The sequence below is a fragment of the Peromyscus leucopus genome, chromosome 23, assembly GCF_004664715.2.
Source record: "Peromyscus leucopus breed LL Stock chromosome 23, UCI_PerLeu_2.1, whole genome shotgun sequence".
NCBI lineage: Eukaryota > Metazoa > Chordata > Mammalia > Rodentia > Cricetidae > Peromyscus > Peromyscus leucopus.
Genome location: NC_051082.1, coordinates 21,440,727 through 21,462,628, shown reverse-complemented (window position 1 = coordinate 21,462,628; position 21,902 = coordinate 21,440,727). Strand labels below are relative to the sequence as shown.

Here is a 21,902-nt window from a genome sequence, read left to right as displayed (position 1 = left end):
CTCTGGACTCCTAGTTAGGTAATTTTTCTTTATAATAGAATGTGGAGCTAGTGATAGTGGTATTTGTGTGTGTGTGTGTGTGTGTGTGGTGTGTGTGTGAAGCAATTTGAATACAAGTGATCAATATTAGATTGGATTCCCAACATTTAATACGTGTTGGAATGAATTAAATATTTGCTAAATTTGCTGCTAAAAATAGTTTTGGTTTTTCTATTGTGAGCCTGGTGCACAGCTTCAGATCTGTGAAATCAAAAAAAGCTGTTTCTGATTATAAGCATTTGTTTGTTGGAGGGGGTGGGGCTCTCTTCTAGAGGTTGGACCTGGGTCTTCATGCTAGGCAAGCACTCTGCCATTAAGCTGTATTCCCAGCATCCTTTTCTTTTGAGATAAGATCTTGTGAAGTCATCTACACTGGCCTGGAATGTACTCTGTACTGTAGGCCGGCCTTAACGCAGTCTGCTTGCCTTATCCTCCTGAGTAGCCAGGTTGTAGGCCTGCCCCACAGTGCTTCACTTCCTCGTTTGTGCCCACATGTGTGGATCTTATGTTCTTAGGATAGTAAAGCATCCAGATTGCTTCTGCTGCTTTCTTTCTAAAATGATTGATGACTGGTTTGTAAACATCATAATGTGATGGTAATCTTTGTTTTTTTCTTACCAGATGTTGACCATCTTTCTGAAGTAGAATCTCCATGGCCTGAACATTTCTTGACAATCATTTTGAGCAAATTATATGTTTAATAAGAAGATAACCACATCAAGATGGTGGGAAAGCTGAAGCAGAACTTACTTTTTGCGGGTCTGGTGATTGGTTCTGTGACAGTGTTTTACCTTGGCCAGCATGCCATGGAGTGTCATCACCGAATAGAGGAACGTAGCCAGCCAGCTAGATTGGAGAACCCCAAAACAACTGTGGGAACTGGCCTGGACATCAAATCCAACAAAACACTCACCTATCACAAAGATATGCCTTTAATATTTATCGGAGGTGTGCCTCGGAGTGGAACCACGCTCATGAGGGCTATGCTGGATGCACATCCTGACATCCGCTGTGGAGAGGAAACCAGGGTCATCCCTCGAATCCTTGCCCTGAAGCAGATGTGGTCCCGGTCCAGTAAAGAGAAGATCCGCCTGGATGAGGCTGGTGTCACTGATGAAGTGCTGGATTCTGCCATGCAAGCCTTCCTTCTGGAGGTCATTGTTAAACATGGGGAGCCAGCACCTTATTTATGTAACAAAGATCCTTTTGCCCTGAAATCCTTGACTTACCTTGCTAGGTTATTTCCCAATGCCAAATTTCTCCTGATGGTCCGAGATGGCCGGGCAACAGTACATTCAATGATTTCTCGAAGAGTTACCATAGCTGGATTTGACCTGAACAGCTACAGGGACTGTTTGACCAAGTGGAATCAGGCCATAGAAACCATGTACAACCAGTGTATGGAAGTTGGTTATAAAAAGTGCATGTTGGTTCACTATGAACAGCTTGTCTTACACCCTGAGCGGTGGATGAGAACGCTCTTAAAGTTCCTCCATATTCCGTGGAACCATTCAGTTTTGCACCATGAAGAAATGATCGGGAAAGCTGGGGGAGTGTCTCTGTCAAAGTGAGTAAATGCAATGTTTCTACTTCTTTTTTTACCCTGTATTCAACTGATAAAGTTACGGAAGCATGCCACTTACATTGGCTCAAGCCAGTACTCGAGGAGGCAGAGGCAAGCTTCTGTGAGTTTGAGGCCAGCCAGGTCTAGGAAATGTTGCATACCAGTCAGGGCCACAGAGAGACCCTGTCTCAAGAAAGAAAAGATGTACACAAGTGTATGTTTTGTTTGTTTTTCATTGGTGAGGTTTCTTTGGTTCATTTGCTACCAGTTTATTTTCTGTCCTTCCATTTTGATCATATCTAGTGATTTGTGTCTGTTTGATCAGTCCAAACCCAAGCTACATGCAGTGAAAAGCTTTTTCACTGACCTCAGGCTTCAGTGTCGATCATTCACATTCAATGGCTTCTGATTCCTAGGTAGTTCTGCAAATAAGAATAATTGGCTTTTTTTGTAGCTTGTATCAGGAAGTACATATACCTCGTATGTAAGCACTTAGTGAATTGAAAGCTTTTAGATTTTTTCTTGTCCCTCTTCCCTTCTGTCTGTTTATCTTTTCTTCCTTCCTTCTTTTTTTTATTTTTATTTTTATTTTTATTTATTTTTTTGAGACAGGCTATCATCCTCAGGCTAGCTTCAAACTCACTTGTTAGCTGAGGGTGACTTTGAACTTCCGGTGTTCTTGCAGTGCTGGGGATAGAACCCAGGGTTTCTTGTGTGCTGGTCAAGCCCTTTCCTGACTCACATCACTAAGCTGAGTTTAGAAAACCCTACAGGAAAGAGATTGGAAAGCCACAGAAAGAGTAAGGCCAGAGTCAGGATCCAGAGCTTGCCCTTGGTGGGCTCTTGTATTTTCCCAAGGGATTGTACCCCGTCCCTTGCTGCTTTGGTTATGTGAAGCATACACCGTGTTTTTACAGAAGGCTAGAGAGTCTCCAGATTCTGGGCACCTAGTTCATATAAGAAGCTTGTAGATTCAACATGCATACAACAGTGATTTTAGCATTTAATGAAATGTCAGTGTCTGCTTTCTTTCTCCTGAACTAGCTGTCCTGACCCTGATAACCTGATCGGGTGAGTTTTATTCCTACAGGGAGGCTATGCAAATGGAAGTTGCTGTTAAATTTGGGAGAGTTGGGGTTGGGGATTTAGCTCAGTGGTAGAGCGCTTGCCTAGCAAGCACAAGGCCCTGGGTTCAGTCCTCAGCTCTGACAAAAAAAAAAAAAAAATTTGGGAGAGTGAATTGGTTATACTTAATGTCACTTTTATCCATATATATTCCCTTATAAATTGAAATAAAAAAGCAGATCACATACCTCCAACACACAGTAGCACAGGATATACATTATAGCTCCAAAATGTAGGAAGGGAGCATAGTGAGGAAAAACTGGACCAGAGCAAGACCAAAAACCAGCTGGACAAACCCCAAACTCTGTGCTCTGTCTTTCTTTCTTTCTTTCTTTCTTTCTTTCTTTCTTTCTTTCTTTCTTTCTTTCTTTCTTTCTTTCTTTTTTTTTTGGTGTGTGTGTGTATTTTTGTTTGTTTGTTTATTGTAGTTTTTCAGAATTTCAGTGGGAAGGTTGATATTTGTGGTGTTTTATTTACCCCAGCTCTGCTTGTCAGATCAGCTGGACTGAATCGACAGCCTGGATTATTGGTACTGGTTTTGTTTTATGGTAATTCCTTGGAAAGCCAGTTTAAAAGTCTCTTTATAGCTGGGCGGTGGCGGCATACACCTGTAGTCCCAGCACTGGGGAGGCAGAGGCAGGTGGATCTCTGTGAGTTTGAGGCCAGCCTGGTCTGTGAGGGAGATCCAGGACAGGCTCCAAAGCTACACAGTGAAAGGCTGTTTCGAAAAACCAAAACAAAACAAGTCTCTTTATTCCTTCTGACCCAGAATTGTTTCACCACTGAAGCTGCTGAGAATGTGGAGGCCTATTACCACCAGAAACATTTATGGGGTTTTGTCATGCTGCTTGAGTCAGTAGATAGCAATGTGGACAAACAGCAGAAACCCTGAAAACATATAAGGACTCTGACATGCTTCTGCAAGCACAGATGGCCAAGGTCCTGGACATGTGTGCATGCCTGGGGAGGACTTCTGGCTGATCTCAGGGCTCCACAGAGGCAGGAAACAAAGGCAAAGGCAGACTAATAAACCAGCTGGCTGAATGCTGTGCCCCAAACACACATGGAGCTCTTGTGGGTTTAGGTATATAAGAAACTTTTGTAGCTGGGCAGTGGTGACACATGGCTTTAAGCCCAGTACTCATGAGGGAGAGGCAGGTGGATCTGAATTCAAGGCCAGCCTGGTCTACAGAGTGAGTTCTAGGACAGCCAGGGCTACACAGAGAAACCCTGTCTCGAAAAACAAACAAACAAAGCAAACAAAAAAGAAACTGTGTGTGGTTGTTGGCTGACCACCAGTTTGACAAACATAGACTTCAGTACCACATAACAAAAAAGAGATGCAGACTTTGTAGTCAGTTCTGAAGAAAATTATACACAAAGCAACAACTCGGGCAAACTGTGTGTGTTCATTCATGTAAGGTACACCTATATGCTAATGACCACACACTGTGTATGTGTGCAGGTGGAGGCTAGAAGTCAGCCTTGGGTGTTGTTTCTCAGGTGCTGTCCAGCTGTTTTTTGGGTCAGGCTCTCTCATTGGTCTGGAATTCCCTGATTAAGCTCCAGGAATCTCTGCCTGTCTCTACTGCTCCAGCACTAGGATTATAAGCATTGTGCATTTTGCATATGTTCTGAGGACCAACACTTGCAGAGCAAACGCTTTAAGGATGGTACCATGTCCCAGGTCCTAAATAATTTATTTTTTAATTAAAAACAAGCCAGAAGCAGGTAGATCTCTGTCATTTCAAGCCCTGGCCTGTCTAGATAGTGAGTTCCAGGACAGGGTTACATAGAGAGAAACCCTGCCTCGAACAACAACAAAACAAAACACACAAACAAAAAAGCCAAAAACGTCAACCTAAATCTAAGTATGAGTCTGTTGGTTCCTGTGCTGCTTAGTTGGAATTTTTTCTTTTCTTTTTTGTTTTTGTCAGCTTGACACAAGCCAGGGTCATTTTGGGAAGAGGGAACTTCAGTTGAGAAAATGCCTCCCAGGGGCTCTGTAGAGATAACTTAACAGTTAAGAGCATTTACTGCTCTTGTAGCATCTGGATTCAGTCCCCAGCACCCACATAGTGGTTTATAACCATCTGCAACTCCAGTTCAAGGGATCTAATACCTTCCGATTTCCACAGGCACTGAACACATGTGGGCCACATACATACGTGCAGGCAAAACAGTAACACATACAAAATAAAATGAGTAATTCTGAGAAATAAAGAGAAACATTTCTTTTCGTTTTCCTGTAGGCAAGTGTGTGGGACTAATAACTGTAACCACTGTGGGCAGTACCACCCCTGTGCAAGCGATCCTTGGTTCTGTAAGAAAGCAAGCTGGATAAGCCATGAAGAGAGCAGTACAGGAAACAGTGGCCTTCCCTAGTCTCTGCTTCAGTTCATGCCTCCTGCAGGTTCCTGCCCTGACTTCCCTCAAGGATGGACTGTGATTGGGATGTGTAAACCAAATACATCCGTCCCTCCCCAGATTACTTTTGGTGTTTAATCACAGCAACAGAGAGCAAATCAAGGCAGTTCACATACTGGATCTGAGTTAGTGTTTTAGTATTTGGCCCTGTGTTACTCCTGAAGTCCAGGACTAATTAGAAGTCCAACATAATTGGAAGCAGCCTTTTAACAAACTGGTTGTTACTTCATGCTGGAGGGCCAATGCAGAATGTGTTAGTGAAGGAACATTTGAGAAATGGAATGCAGTGTTTTTACAACCACATTGGGATATTAAAAAAAAAAAAAAAAAAAAAAAGAAAGAAAGAAAAAAAAGAAAAACCATGAAATCAGATTTGCTGTTTGTAAAGAATGCAGGGCTGGCTGGCCACACACCAAGATGTTGCTCCACAGAGAAAATAAGACAACCAGGGGCGAACTGCAACACAACTGCTTTGTCCCCACACAAAAGAATAAAGGCTGAGGCATGGCCAGCATGTGGGGGAGCTGCAGAGAAGACTGAAGGGAGGCCTTTTTCTCCTTACTCTTGTGTTAACTGTTATTGTAAACTGAGAAATGCTCATATTTCTGAAGAATAGAAACAGATTTCCCCAGTTTCTTTTATTCAGTAGATGAGGAGAAATAATCGGATATAAAGTGTATTTAAAGCAGTCATGAAAATGCATGTTTATTAATTTCATTCTAGAGACAATCACTGATTTTACAAGATGGATATTGAACTTAAACAGGTTGATTAGCATCAAAGAAATTAAAGATGGTGAAGAGATGTCATTTATAAGGTGATCACAACTAGATTGTTTCCATCCATTAGAGAACAGATAGTCTGTTACATAAATTACTTGAGAGAGGGGGAGAGGGAGAGAGAGAAAGAGAGAGAGAGAGAGAGAGAGAGAGAGAGAGAGAGAGAGAGAGAGAGGAGAGAAAGAAAGAAGAAGAAGAGAAGAAGAAGAAGAAGAAGAAGAAGAAGAAGAAGAAGAAGAAGAAGAAGAAGAAGAAGAAGAAGAAGAAGAAGAAGAAAGAAGAAAGCATTGTGGCTGACACCTGTAGTCCCAGCACTTGAACTAGACGGGGGATCAGGCGTTGAAGGCTAGCTAGGGTCTGATCTATGGAGAATTGGAAACTGTCTCAGTCAGAGTTACTAGTGCTGTGATGAAACACCATGACCAAAAGCAAGTCGGGGAGAAAAGGGTTTTCAGCTTACATTCCCATATCACTGTGCATCTTTGAAGGAGGTCAGGAGATAAACTCAAGCAGGGCAGGAACCTGGAGGCAGGAGCTGATGCAGAGGCCATGGAGGGGAGCTGCTTACTGGCTTGCTCCTCGTGGCTTGCTCAGCCTGCTTTCTTATAGCACCCAGGACCACCAGCCCAGGGATGGCAGCACCCACATTGGGCTCGACCCTCCTCTATCAATCAATAATTAAGGTGCCCCACAGCCAATTTTATGGAGGCATTTTCTTAATTGAGTTTCCCTCCTCTCAAATGATTTTAGTTTGTGTCAAGTTGATACAAAACTACCCAGCACAGGCACTAACTGGGCTACTTCAGACCTTATCTCAAAAGCAAACAAAAATCTGGGAAGAGTTTGGAAAAAACGACCCAGAAATTAATAGGGAATTCTGCTTTTGCAGAGGACCCGTTTGAATTCCAGAACCCATGTCAAAGTAATTCTAATTCCAAGGGATGTATTGTATTGTATGTGGTTTTAATGTCAACTTGCCACAAGTTAGACTCATCTGAGTAGGGAGCCTCACCTGAGGAACTGTCCTGTTCGCCCTGATGGATGTGGGAAGACCCACCCCCATTGTATCAGTGCCTTCTGGTGGGAGCTCAGAATTAAAAAAAAAAAAAAAAAAAGTGTGTTTTTTTGTTGTTGTTTTGTTTTTTTATTTTTTGAGACAGGGTTTCTCTGTGTAGCTTTAGAGCCTTTCCTGGAACTCAATCTCTAGACCAGGCTGCCTTCGAACTCACAGAGATCTGCCTGGCTCTGCCTCCTGAGTGCTGGGATTAAAGTCGTGCACCACCGTTGCTGGCGATAAAGAAAGGTTTATGGTGGAAGACTTTTGCCTGCTTGGCTTCCCTCCTCATGCTGATGGATTTGCCCTTTGGTTGCTGCTGACTCCTTAGATAGCAGAATCAGGGTTTCCATGCTTCCACTGTGGAATAGACCAGTGGCTCTCCAGGTGTGATTTGGCTGTTGTTACTGTTTAAACCCCTTGGTTCCGGTCATCTAGAGAACTCTGATTAAAAGAGGATCTGACACCTCTGACCTCTATGGGCACCTGCACTCACAGGCACACACACAAACATACACACAGTTAAAAATAGAAATAGGTTTGGGAAGATGTCTCACCAGTTAAAACTTGCTCCTTTTCCGGAGGACCTGGGTTCCATCGCTAGCACCTGCATGGCAGAAAACAACCACCTGAACGTCAGTTTCAGAGGATTCAGTGTCCTCCTCTGACTCCTGTGCTCAACCACACCTGTGATGCACAGACATCCTGGCAGGAAAACACCCGTACACATAATATAAATATAATAATTAAACTTTTTTCTTTAGTTTTTTTTTTTTTAATTAGAGTTTCTTTGTGTAGCCCTGTCCTGGAACTCGCTCTGTAGACCAGGCTAGCCTCAAACTCACAGATCCTCCTGCTACTGCCTCCCAAATGCTAGAATTAAAGTCGTGTGCCACCACCACCCGGCTTTAAAAAATTATTTTTTTTTAATCTTTAAAAAAGTGTCATTTTATGAAACCTTTATTTAATCACAATACTAAGTAGAAATTACAGGAAGGAAATTTCAGATAATATCTATTAGATGCTTAAACCATAAACAATAGCAATAAGAAGAATTCAATTGTGTATCAAAGACTGTTAAGATATCGTGACCAAATAACTTTTATTTTAGCAACTATCAACATAATTTACTTCATCAGTAAATTAAAGAAGAAAAAAAAAACACTGGGTTATCTCATTGGTTCTGAGAAGACTTCTTGGTTAAAATTTCTTTGCCTTAAAGAAGGAAGAGAAAACCTTAAATATAACATTTTTTTTTTTTAATTGCTCACCCTATTACATGCTAGGGAGTGTTTTCCACCATGGGTGACAGCAGCTAGCGAGACATACAAAGCAAATCTTCCTCCCTCCTTGGAATCTTATTAGCATTAAGAAGCCTTCCTATATAGTAAGTTGGAAGCCAGGTTAAATGTGTTTTGTGAAGTGGTAATAAACACTTGATAACAAGCAATAAAGCAAAGGGCTGGATATTTGGGAGAAACTGGGCTGAAGGAGCGTCAGGAAGAGCGTGGTGACATTTGAGTGGAGAACTGTAGGACAAATGGACCAAGCAGACAAAAATAAAAGCACAATAAAATCTGTATAAAATAAGAAAACCACATTGTAGCGAGTGTAGTGAAGAAAAGGAAGAAAATCGGTGATGAGGAGTCCCTGCCTCAAAAACAGAACAGTACTAATTTGACATGTTTTATGTTACCTCGTCTACAAGTTTCCAAGTGCTCCATTCCTTTCTTTACCATACATTAAAAAAAAAAAGAATTAAAAACTTTTTTTATGGCTCTATGTTATATGTCCATGTATCTGTGTTTTAGTGAGAGTATGTGATGTGTCATATTCCTTCAGCCCAGTTTCTTTCTTTTTTCTTTTTCTTTTTTTTTTTGGTTTTTCGAGACAGGGTTTCTCTGTGTTGTTTTGGTACCTGTCCTGGATCTCGCTCTGTAGACCAGGCTGGCCTCGAACTCACAGAGATCTGCCTGGCTCTGCCTCCTGAATGCTGGGGTTAAAGGCACGCACCACCACCGCCAGGCTTTCAACCCAATTTCTTACAAATATTCATCCTTCTGCTTTATTGCTTGTTATCCAGTGTTTATTACCATCTCACAAAACACACCTTTAACTTGTCTTTTAACTTACTTAATAGGATGGCTTCTTAATGCTAATAAGATTCCAAGGAGGGTGGAAGATTTGCTGGTACCTCCTGGATGGCAGAATAGGGCATTGTATCCCCTGTAGCTGGGCATACAGGCTGTTGTGAGTTGCCTGGTGTGAGTGTTGGGAACTGAACTCAGATACTCTGCAAAGGTAGGAAGTGCTCTTAACTGCTGAGCCATCTCAACAGCCCCTCTTTACCACTCATGTAAGATATGATTTTATTTGTTGGGAGGATCACACAGTGTAGCCTTGGGTGACCTGGAACTGGATCTAGCCAGCCTCAAACTTATGGAGTTCACACTTCCTGAGTGCTGGGTATTTTTATTTTTATGTGTTTGTATGTGTGTGTGCATGTCATCTCTCCGTAGGCCTGTGAAAACCAGGAAAAGTTGTTGGAGCTCCTAGAGATGTGTTTCTCAACCTGTGGGTCTTGACCCCTTAGGGGGTCAAACAACCCTTTTGCGGGAGTTCCTGACATCACTGGAAAACACAGATATTTACATTAAGATTCATAACAGGCCAGAGAGATGGCTTAGAGGTTAAGAGCACCAGCTGCTCTTCCAGAGGTCCTGAGTTCAACTCCCAACAATCACTTGGTGGCTCACAGTCATCTATAGTGAGATCGGATGTCCTCTTCTGGTGTGCAGGCATACATGCAGATAGAGCACTCATATACATAAAAATAAATAAATCTTATTAGAAAAACCATCCATAACAGTAACAAAATTATAGTTATTAAGTAGTAATGAAAATAATTTTATGGTCGGGGGTCACTACAACATGAGGAACTATATTAAAGGGTCGCAACCTTAGGAAGGTTGAAGGTTGACAACCACTGCCCTGGAGCCATATGTTATGGGTGGCTGGAGACTGAATGTGGGATCTTCTGCAAGAGCAGCTCTAACCTTAGAGCCATCTCACCAGCCATTTTTTTTTTTTTACTATATATTTTATTTTTGAAGGATACAGGGATAATAGTCTAATGTTATTTGTGGCATGCTGATTGTCCCACACATTCTTCTCAGTTCTATACTACTTACCAGTTGGCAGCTGAATCTGGAGGCTTAGGCAGGCCCACAGTCTGATTTGGCAATGTTAGCATTAGTGTGTGGTTCTCTTTCTTCCATGATGTTAGCATGATGTTGATCTTCCATGCCTAGATTTATCAGTTTGCTGTATTTTGTGTCTTTTTACAATCTAATTTTGATTGCTTTTTCATATATTAGTTATAAAACTTAATGACCTTTATCCCACTGCTCTATTTGTTAGCATTTGTGCATGGTTCTTTGTGTGCACATTGCCCACATGTGTAAGCAGTTATGTTATATATCTATCTATCTATATCTATATCTATATCTATATCTATATATCATCTATGTATAGCACATTTTTTTATTTTCATATTGACATATTTTGTTTTATGTGTATGGGATTTGTCTGCATGTATGTGTGTCACCTGCATGCCTGGTGCCTGTGGAGGTCAGAATAAGACATCACCCGGAAAGTGGAGTTACAGATAGTTGTGAGCTGCCATTTGGATGCTGGGAGCTCAATCTTGCTCCTTTGCAAGAACATGTGCTCCTAACTACTGAGCCATCATTCTATCCTATAATATAACACATTTTAAAAAAGATTTTATCTGTGCATATGTGTGTGTCTTTGTGTACACCCATGTGCTCTGTGGGTGCCCACCCAGGCCAGAAGAGGGTGTTGGATCATCTGGAGCTGGAGTGACAGGCAGTCATGAGCCACCCAAAGTGTGTGCTAGGATCTGAACTCTGGTCCACAATAAGAGCAGCAAGTGTTCTTAGCTACTGAGCCATGTCTCCAGTCCCATAACACCTGAATTTCTGTTGTATATGCATTTAAAAATACGTTTGTTAGAATTATTAAAATTAGATGTATTTGTGTGTCTGTGTGTTTCTGTCTGTCTATACACATGACGTGGTGTGTATATGTGGAATCAGAGGACAATTGTAGAAGTTACTTTTCTACCATGTAGGTTCCTGGGATGAAACTTGAGTCATCAGGCTTGGCGGAAATACTTTTCTTGGCTCAGCTATCTCATTGGTCTTGAGCATTTTAAAACCATCTTTCTTGGGCTGGAGAGATGGCTCAGAGGTTAAGAGCACCAGCTGCTCTTCCAGAGGCCCTGAGTTTGATTCCCAGCAACCACATGGTGGCCTACAACCATCTATAATGAGATCTGGTGCCCTCTTCTTATCTGCAGGCATACATGCAGGCAGAACACTGTATATATAATAAACAAATAAATTAAAAAAAAATCTTTCCCAAAGAGAAATCCTGAACATTTTCTAATATTAGCCTTTAAAAATATGGCTTCTGGTGGCATTTCATTGTGTATTTCCCTGTGATCATCTGGCTTCGGTTTACTGACTTTCATTCATTCCTCTTGGCATGTCCACTCCAACACTGATGCTGTAATATGGAGGTTTTGAGTTCTGGTAGTAGTTGCTGCATACTGTAATTCAGCTGCGGCTTGACAGACAGTCTGGCTGTGGTGTTTAGTTACTCAACACAGTCATTAAGGGCTTTGTCCTTGATCCCATTTTTTTTTTTTTTTGGTTTTTCTTGTTGTTGTTTGTTTGTTTGGTTGGTTTGGTTTGGTTTTTTGAGACAGGGTTTCTCTGTGTAGTTTTGGTGCCTGTCCTGGATCTTGCTCTGTAGACCCAGGTTGGCCTCGAACTCACAGAGATCCACCTGGCTCTGCCTCTTGAGTGCTGGGAATAAGGTGTGTGCCACTGCCCCCCCCCCTTGATCCCATTTCTTGAGATGGAGCAGCTATCACAGGGGTGGCTGGGCAGAGGCTAATGGGGGTGATGGCTGGTTCATGTGGGTTTTTGAAGCACACCAATGTGTCAAGCTGTGTTTTAAGGTTCCAGGGAGATGGAGAGTGCCAGAATCATAACCGAAAGCCCTAGTGCATATCAAGACTACATGTTGGCTACTTTCTAAAACTGAAGGAGACACTCTTCTGTTGTCCATTCTTTTAAATTTTTTTATTATATTTAGTTGTGTGTGTGTGTGTGTGTGTGTGTGTGTGTGTGTGTGTGTGTGTGGTCAACCAGTGGGAGTCAGGTCTCCCCTTTGACCCAGTTGGTCCTGGGGATCAAACTCAGGTTGATAGGCTTGTTGGCAAGTGGAAAGACTAAACCATTTCACCCGCCCGTATTGTCCATTCTTTTTTCTTGAGACAGGTCTCACTAATTAGCCTTGGCTGACTTTGAACTCACTATATAGACCAAACTGGTTTTGAACATAAAGAAGTCCTGTTGTTTCTGTCTTCCAAGTGCTGGGATTAAAGGTGTATACCACCATACCTAGTTCCCATACCATCTATTCTAATGAATCACGACAACATCCATCTAACCTTTTATAATTGCTTTATAAAATAGTGCCAACAATTATGATTTTATTTATTTCCATGTGTGTGGTGTGACTCTCTCTCTCTCTCTCTCTCTCTCTCTCTCTCTCTCTCTCTCTCTCTCTCTCTGTGTGTGTGTGTGTGTGTGTGTGTGTGTTAGAGAGAGTGTGTGAGTGAGTGAATATGGGCACATTGTTTAGCTCAGAGAACATATACACACAGAGATAGAGATATTTGGTGGAGGGAGAAAGTGGAGAGAGAGAGAGGGAGACAGTATATCAACACACTGTATGGGTCAGAAGACAAGGTTTGAGAGTCAGCCATCTTTTCCATTAAGTGCTTTTAGCCATCTTAGCAGCTCAGACAGTTAAAGAATTTAAAGCTGTCAAAGAGAATTTACAATTGTTTAACTGTTTTTGAGATGAGAGTCTCATGAAGTCAGGCTGACCTCTGATTTGCTCTTGTACACAGGGTTATCCTGGAACTCCTGATCAGGAGTCCTGCCTCTGCTTTTGGAGTGCTAAGATTATAGGTGCCTGCCACCATGTTTTGGTTTTCTTTAGATTTGAAGTAAGTTATTGTTCATGTTGTTGTTTTCAGAATGGAAAGATCAACAAACGAAGTCATCAAGCCTGTCAATGTGGGGGCTCTATCAAAGTGGGTTGGGAAGATACCCCCAGATGTTTTACAAGACATGGCAGTGATTGCACCCATGCTTGCCAAACTTGGATATGACCCATATGCCAATCCCCCTAACTACGGAAAACCTGACCCCAAGATCCTTGAAAACACCAGAAGGGTAAGTGAGACTCCCAAAGTAACTAAGGAAACTAGACCTGGAATTTGGTTTTGAGTAGATTTTTCTTGTTTTGTTTCTTACTTTTTATGACCAGAAAATTATTTTAAATTACCCTTGTTGTAACTTGTTGAATGCTCTATCATCAGAAGTCTGCAATGTCAGCAAAACCCTTCTTTCAAAGAGCTGTGGAGACAGTTCTGACCTGTGCTCTGCTCAGTTTGTAGGATGCTGTCCTCTGACTCCCGTTTGCATGCTGACATCTGTTCCCATAGCTGATTACCCCAAATTCGCACAAACACCAGAATTTTAGTGACCTTACTTCTGGCTTCTTTTTCCTTTCCTTAAGTATGAGGAGCACTTTACTTTTAAGGCTTTGTTTAGATGAGATGTGATTTCTTGACCCCCCGGAAGGCCAGACGTTAGCTACATGAGAAGAAAGATTAGATATGCTAGCGCTCTGTTCAAAGTTACTAGTTAGGGCTGGGGGGGAGATGACTCAGTCAGTAAAGCTTGTTACTCAGATAGAAGGTCCTGGGTTCAGTCCCCAGAACCCACAGAAAAGCTAGGTGTGATGTCCACCTCCACACACATGTGGACATGCAGTTCCCCCAACATATATAGTCACACACACATTAAAAATAAATACATTTTGTCGTGGCGAGATGTCTCAGGAGTGAAGAGCACAGGCTGCCACCTGGCAGCTCACAACTGCCTCTAAGTTCAGCTCCAGGGCATCAGATGCCATTTATGGCCTCCAAGGGTACTCTGTACACATGGTGCACTACATCCATGCAGGCAAAACACTTAAATACATACAACAAAAATAAACAGGGTTGCAGCTTTACAGAATGTTGTTTCAGAAAGTGCTAAAGACTTGAACTAATATGAATAAATACATTGGTGGTTAGGTCTGGTTTCAAATCAGCATTTTATATTTTTGCTGAAAGTTTTTATTGGGTAAGATAAACATGAAATTTACATTTTTTTTTGACATCCTGGTTGGGGTTGGATTTGGTCAGAGTCTCCTATGGCTCAAGCTGGCCTTTAACTCACTGTATAGAAGAGGTGCTGGGTACTGAAGTTAAGTTATATATTTTAGGGTTTTCATTAAGGTTAGATTAATAAAGGTGAGATTGAACAGGTCGAAGTCTCTGAGATTTTTTTTTAAGGTGCTTGATATATGTTGCTGAACACACATGTATACTGCAGAAACTTTTGAAAACCAACATAATGGAGGTGATGTAGATTTTTCCTAATTCTAATAGGCATAACTGATTAATATAATTGAACATTTTCAGTTTATCAGCTGTTTGTATGTGGATTTGTTTGTTTGTTTTGTTTTTGTTTTTTCAAGACATGGTTTCTCTGTGTTTCTCTTGGCTGTCCTGACCTTGCTTTGTAGACAAGGCTGGACTTGAACTTAGAGATCTGCCTCTCAAGTGCTGGCATTAAAGGTGTGCGCCACCAATGCCCAACTCTTGGCATGTGTTTTATGAACTGCCTTTTAAGTTTCTAAAATGTTTTAGTATTTCATATATTGAACTTTTGAACTACAGTTTGCTAAAGCCAGCCAACATTAGTCTAGCCTCCCACTTGGCAATCCCTGACTGTCTTTTTGTAATGGGCTGTAACCAGTTGCTTTCTCCTGTGCACAGGACTCAAAGGGATTTCTGTAAACCAAGATACGTGTGTCAACAATATTTCCAGAGTCCCAGGACAGTAGTCACTACAGTTTCACATGTGCAAGTGGTCTTAGCTAGATTACTCTTGGCTTTCTTGAGGGGTAGTTGGGAAGAATGCTGTGGTTTGAATCCATGTGACTCGAGAATGTGTTTTATACACACTGTGGCTTTTGAAAGGGTTTCTTAATGCATCCTTGGGGTGGAGAGTTAAGAAAGAAAAGAAAAATTCTATTATTGATCCCTTTGTAATAATGTATGCAATACTAGTGTGTTTGGATTTTTGTTTGTTATTGTACATTTACTGTGTATGCTATGACATGCATGTGGAAGTCAGAGGAGAATTCTGTGGAGAAAATTCTCTCCTTCCATTTTACATGGGTTCCAGGAGTCAGGCTCAGCTTGCCAGGTTTGCACTGCTAGCTGTTCAAACCTCGTGTACCATCTTGCTGACCCCAGCCTTGTTTTTGAATTTGAGTTTCATTGTCTGTCCTACTAGCTAGCTGAATTTCAAACCAAATCCTGTGTATCTTCAATTTTTTTCCTTTTTTTCCCTCTTTTTTTCTTTTGCCTTTGATGACTGAGATGCTGCAGGTGGCAGGCAGATGGACAGACACCCAGCTTCACAGACCCATTTTATGTGCATGCTTTGGCTAGGTCTGGGGTCTGAGCTGGCTTCATCCTGCCGTGGAACCTAGATGAAATCCTGGCTGGCTCAGGACCAGGGTCTGGGCTGGCACTGGACAGCATGGCTGGGGTGGGCCATGATGGGAGGCTTCCCTCTAAAGCCCTGACAGCTTCCTTCCCTTGTAGATGGTAGAAGAGAGTGAAGAGCGGCTCACGGAGGAGCAGATTGAAGCCCTTCTGCTTACTGTCACCAGCATTCTGCCTGCGGGCCCAGAGGATGAGCAGAGGAAAAGCACTAGCAATGATGTGGCCATGGAAGAGGAAGACCCGGCATAGATGTGCACAGCTGGCCAGGATGTTCGTGAAGTTCGAAACCCAACAGCCATTTCCTGGATGTTCAGAGGATTGTGTGTTTGGTTTTACCCCCTCTCTCAATATGCCTGATCTCAGGGTGGGTTGGGAAAATCACAAAACTAAGATAAAAAGAATCTTTGTGCCTTGGGATCAAGAAACATGGGATCAGAGAAGGGCAGAGAACTCAAGATGAGGGAACGTGGCCCTCTGGGGTAGAAAGACTTCTGTGGCCTCTGCCACACTTGTACACAGTGGTGAACCAGCCAGTCAGGTGCTTTGTGTTGTAGGCAATGTCAGGAGCTCCTGGGTGAGAGCAGAGCTGTGGGAATGGGCTCAGATGGTTGAGAGCGCCCAGAGCTGCACACAGCTGCTCCAGGGGAATGACCCAGAGCTTAGCTCACTCTACAGGAATGTCCTCAGCAGAAACAGGAGGTGAGAAAAGGAGATTAAGAGCCCAGCCTGGTCTACATAGTAAGGAACACGCATGTGAACACAGCTAACATGCATGCATGCCACATACATACAAAAAAATTAGTCCATTTTCTTGTTGCTAAAAACAACTCTATAGCCTTGGTAAGTGACAAGAAAACGAGACTTATTTTGGCTCATGGTTCTGGACCAAGGTCATAGGGCATCCTGGGTTTGCACCTCTTATTACTAGACTGCTGGGGTAGCATAGGATACCAGCTGATGGAAAATGAGAAGCACTTATTTTCAGTCTCTTGTAGCCCAAATTGTCCTTGAACTCAGTATGTAACCCACTCTGTCATTAGACTTTTGATGATTCTTCTGCCTCAGCCTCCTGAATGCTTGGATTAAAAATGTGTGCCACTCACTTGAGAGACCAGGTAAAGGCCAGCCTGGTCCACATAGCAAGTTCCAGCCACCCAGAGCTCCACAGTGAGACCCTGTCTCATAAAAACAAAAATGAACCAGTGTGTGCCACCACACCTGGTGTGTGTGTGTGTGTGTGTGTGTGTGTGTGTGTGTGTATGTGTGTGTGTGTGTGTTGGGGGGAGAGGAGGTTAATTTCTTTTGATTTTTTTTGAGACCTTTTTTTTTCATATTTAATAGGAGTTTAATGGAGTTACTATATAATGGGGAGAGAGTTTCTCTCCAGACACCATGGTCTATCAAATAAAATGTGCATTGCAAGGTATAGGTAATCTTTTTTGAGTCCCATAGATGTCCCCACCTCCCACCCCCCAAAAAATGACAGGACATTGCTATGGCTCTTTAAAAGTCAGTGGTGGATCCTCTTGCTAAAGACATCTATAGTTGGGTCATAGGACATAAAGGAATCAGTGTGGTTCTAAGCCACATGTTCTTCCTCCAGAAGTACTAGGTAGTGGTTCTTCATCAGAAGCACCGGGTTCAGTTTTCAGTACCTTCTTTCATCCTCTCTTTCAGTCTTTCTCTTAGGTACTGGGTAAGAAACGAATACTGTGTGGCCTCCAGCTGGGCCCAGCTTTCCTCATGTGAGTCCCCAGGGAGGCTGGAAATGGACAGTTGTATAGTCACTGTCACGGTTACTTTTTTCTTGGTCTTATTTTCTGCATCAAGGACAGCATGCAGTGTGGTTTTTCTTCAGAGCTGTTTATTAGGTAGTGGCTCTCCCACAAGAACGCCGTTAGCTGCAGTTCTTCCAGAAAGTCCACAAACTAGCTTTGTGTTTCTTTTTTGATGGGGCTGTCACCTTGTGTGTACTTTTGCTCCGTCAACACATCGTCACTCCTGTCCTCAGGAGGAAGTCCAGGAGGGGAGGCAAAGATTCTCTGTCAAGTATCTTCATTGCTGGGTCTGCAGAGGCATACATTCTTTACGGGTATTTGTCCTTCAGAGGGATGAGGGGGTGGCTCTCCCTGAGGACCAGTGAACTTCATGTCTTCTTAAAAGTTTCCAGCCCCCTTCTCTACCCTTCTTCTGGCCAGCTTGATCCCCTGTGAAAACCGTGATGAAGTTTGATCAAGAAAGAGATGCTTTCTTGTGCACAGAGATATGTTCTCTATCATTGAATTTCATTTGTGGGTCCTCAATGTTTTCTTAGTAACAGAGTGATTGTCCCTGTCCTCTGTCGCTTGTCAGGGAGCCTGATAATGACTTCTGTTTGCTATTGTTTTTTGTTTTGATTTTTTTTTTTTGAGACTCTTTTTTGTCTTCTAGTTTTTCGAGACACGGTTTCAGTGTAGCCCTGACTGTCCTGAAACTCACTCTGTAGACCAGGCTGGCTTTACACTCAGAGATCCACCTGCCTCTGGCTCTGCTGGAATTAAGGCGTGTGCCTCCACCTCCTGGATTTGTTTTGCTTTTTGGGACAGGGTGTCACTGTGTTGCTCTGGTCTGCCTCAAATTCACAGAGATCTACCTCTGAAAGAGGGAATAGCGCACCTCTGGGTGTATCTGTGAGGGTGTTTCCAGAGATAGATCATGAAGACTGAACTAGGCTTGATCCCCTCATGGATTAGAATGTTGAATGGATAGTTGGGGATAGAACGGTAGAAAGTCCTTTCTGGTTGGAGGAAGTAGGTCACGAGGAACATATCTTGGTGGCTGTGTTGGCCTGTCCTCTTCCTATCATTTCTCCTCTTTGCTTCCTGTTGCTGCCTGCTCTCCCACCACCGTGATGTTCTGCCTCACACTAGGCCCAGAAACACAACCAACCCAGCAGCCACTCAATTTTGTCTAGTTTTGCTTACAAAAGTCTCTAGTATGGAGGGGCAGCAATTGGTGGCTCACATGCATTGTTCCTGAGTCACAGATGAAGACCCTGCCGCTAACAGGGAGAAAGAAGCGATGGCCTGAAGAATCAGAGCCAGAAAGCAGCTGAAATGGGGGTGCACACCCCAGGAGTATCTGATCCAGATATAGATATGGATTGGATTGTCAGGCCTACTAATCAAGCCTGGTTCTTTTCTTTCAATTGTTTCTTATTAGCTGGGAGTTGAACCTAAGGTCTCATCCATGCCAGACAAGTGTTCTGCCACTGAGCCACGCCCCTGGAAACACTGGGGGCTCCTAGGTAAAGCTGTCTTGCTGAGCCACACTGCTGGCTCCTCACTGGAGGAGCATTCTAGCAAGCACTCTCCCACTGAGTGGCACTCTTCAGGCCTTCCCTGATAGATTCTAGGAAAGTCATACTGCTGAACTCCATCCCTTGCCCCTTTTGAGACAGGCTTAGCACACAGGCTCATGATCCCCCTGCTCTAGTAGACCCCGCAAGTGAGTCGCTGGTCTGAGGCTGCATCACCATACTTGGTGAAGCAATCCCTTTACTGATTTTTCTTCCTTGGTTCCTGAATACTTGAACAATTGAAAGGGGTTGTTTTACTTAGGGTTGGTTGGTTTGTTGTTTTTGGTAGGGGTTTCCTGTTGTAGCCCTGGCTGTCTTAGAACTCGCTCTGTAGACCAGGCTAGCCTCAAACTCACAGAGATCCACCTGCCTCTGCCTCCCGAGTCTTGGGTGTGTGTGTCACCAGTGCCTGGCTGGTTAGGATTTCTATTGCTGTGACCAAAGGCTATGACCAAAAGCAACTTAGACTTCCAGATCAGAACTGAGGAAGCCAGGTAGGACTGATGCAGAGGCTGGAGGACCACTGCTCACAGATTGCTCCCTCCTGGTTTGCTCAGCCGGCTTCATATGTGTTACCCAAGACCACCAGCCCAGAGATGGTGCCACTCAGAAATGGGCTGGGCCCTCCCACATCAGTGACTAATTAAGAAGTGCACCACAGATTTTGATGCAGGCAAGTTTCATGGAGCTATTTTCTCAGTTGAGGTTTCCTCTTCTACTGTAAAGAGTTGACATAAACTAGCCAGCATAAGGGCAGAGCAGGCAGTCTTGGGCTGGAGGCTGACATGCTGGGTGGTTATATTCTTTAGTCTGTAGTTAGTTCCTGGATGGAGCTACAGCTATTCCTGCCTAGAGCCTCGTTAGGCACCCGCATGACATGTTTTTGGTGTCCTGTGTCATAGTTGGGTTGGTAATGGTGTTCACAGACTCAGAAGCTCCAAGTTGTCCTTTTTGAGGGCGGGCTGCAGGGGCCTGGAAACCTGGGAGATTTGGGATTAAATATTCCAGTTCTTTCCCAGTGAGGGCCTCAGAGGGGAGACCCAGAGCATGCATAGGCAGGGTGGGGTCGTGGGGCAAGGAGCCAATGTCCTGAGTCATAGGGGAGCCAGGGAGTCAGGGCCAGGGCAAGGCGCACAATGCCAGAACTGCTGAAGGAAGGAAAGCCAGGGACTGCACTATCATGGGATGTCAGCAGCTGGAGGCAAAGTCACAGGACAGAGCTGCAGTCAGGCCGGGGCCAGGAACAGACCTGACAAGCAAGGTCTCAAGGACTGGGCCAGGCGAGGCTGGTGTGTCTGCAGATCCCAGAGCTGCTGCCTGGTCTCAGGGTGGACAGTGGCCTAAGCCCGCTGGACTGATTGGTCCCGTGCTGGGAGTGCTCAAGACTAGGGAGAGAGGATCAGATCGGGGTGTGCCGGGCTGGGAGGGAGCACCACATAGGGTGTCTGGAGCTCTCCAGCTATGGTGAAGCAGCTCCAACAGACCCCTCAGGCCCAGATGAACCTAACTACATGCAGGCCCAGCTTCTCTGGAGTCTTCTCAGTTGGGGGCACTGGACGCTGCAGCTCATCTGTGGCTTCTCCATTGACCCCAGCTTCTCTTTGGAGGTACACTACATTTCTCAAGAACCTTCTTCTATGTCATGACTTTTTCTTTTTTAAAATATGTGGAAACAAATTTATAAAATGTGATAAAAATAAAAGCAAGTGATATCAAAATAAATGCACATGTTTCTTGAATTCTCTGTGTGTGCATAAGCACTTGTGAGAGCGTGCGCTGGTTTATGTGCGCATGTGTGCAGTTGGAGGTCCAAGGACAGCCTCGGGTGTTGTCCCTTGGGAAGCATTCATCTTGGCTTTTGCTACAGTGTCTAGTTTCTGCCTCTGGATTCTGGGGTTACAAATTCGTCTCACCACACCTGGCTTGTTTTCTTTTTTTGTTTTTTTGTAAATTACATTTATTTATTATGTGTGTCGGGGATGCCATGGTGTGCATTTAATGACCATCTTTAGCTGCACGGCGAGTTTGAGATTAGTCTGGTCTCCACAAGACTCAAGCTAAAAACAAATTCACTGAATTATTTTGGTGTTCGAATTGCCTCAGATTTGTTAGTAGAAACCTCTTCCAGATGGGTCCTTGTGGCATAACCCTGTCCTTTAAAAAATCACTTTGTGACTCTTTGATAGAATCAGATGTTCCCACTGTCTGTCTTGCCAACTGTGGATTAAACTACTACTTTAAAGTGATTCAAACAAGCAGTTTAATTTCTATTAGCAGTGAATGGTGTTAAAGGTCAAGGTGAGGGTGTTGGGGTCATTGCTACTAGGAGGCAGTATAGGCTTTCTTCTGCTTAAAAAAAATTTTTTTTTTTTTTGTCTTTGTGTATGCCTATGTGTCTGTGCCTGTGTGCGCATGATTGCAGTGCTGGTGACGGCCAGAAGAGGGCACTGGAGCCCTAAAGTGGAGTTACTGGTGGTTGTAGCCTCCTGACATGGTTGCTGGCGACCAAACTCACTCATTTGCTCTTAAGTGCTGAGCCATCTCTCCTGCCCCTCACACATTTAGTGTCTGGGTTTTTTTTTTTAAATAATATTTTTATTTTATAATTAATTTAATTTCACATATCAGCCAGGGATTCCCCCGTCCTCCCTCCTCCTACCCTTCCCTTTTTAAAATATTTTTATTTTATAATGTGTAGCCCAGACTGGCCTCAAACTCGTGATCCTCCTGCCTCCGCCTCCTTCAGCAAATCCTACCAGCGTGTGCCATCACAACAGGCTGGGCTTTGTTTATGGAGCCAGGGTCTCTCTATTTAGTCCAGGTTCAAGCTTGTAATCCTCCTGCCTCAT

At 43.4% G+C, this 21,902-nt stretch overlaps 1 protein-coding gene across 3 annotated transcripts in view; it reads left to right on the top strand.

The window, feature by feature from the left end:
- Positions 1–16,823, top strand: part of LOC114693664 (protein-tyrosine sulfotransferase 1-like) — a 32,936-nt gene extending 16,113 nt beyond the window's left edge. For all 3 annotated transcript variants that reach the window (XM_028870150.2, XM_037198279.1, XM_028870153.2), the window contains exons 2-4: positions 661–1,606; positions 13,125–13,323; positions 15,816–16,823. In XM_028870150.2, coding sequence (XP_028725983.1) covers positions 762–1,606; positions 13,125–13,323; positions 15,816–15,965 — 1,194 coding nt within the window. In that variant the 5' untranslated portion in view covers positions 661–761 and the 3' untranslated portion in view covers positions 15,966–16,823. The remainder of the gene's footprint in view (positions 1–660; positions 1,607–13,124; positions 13,324–15,815) is intronic.
- Positions 16,824–21,902: the final 5,079 nt, after the last annotated feature.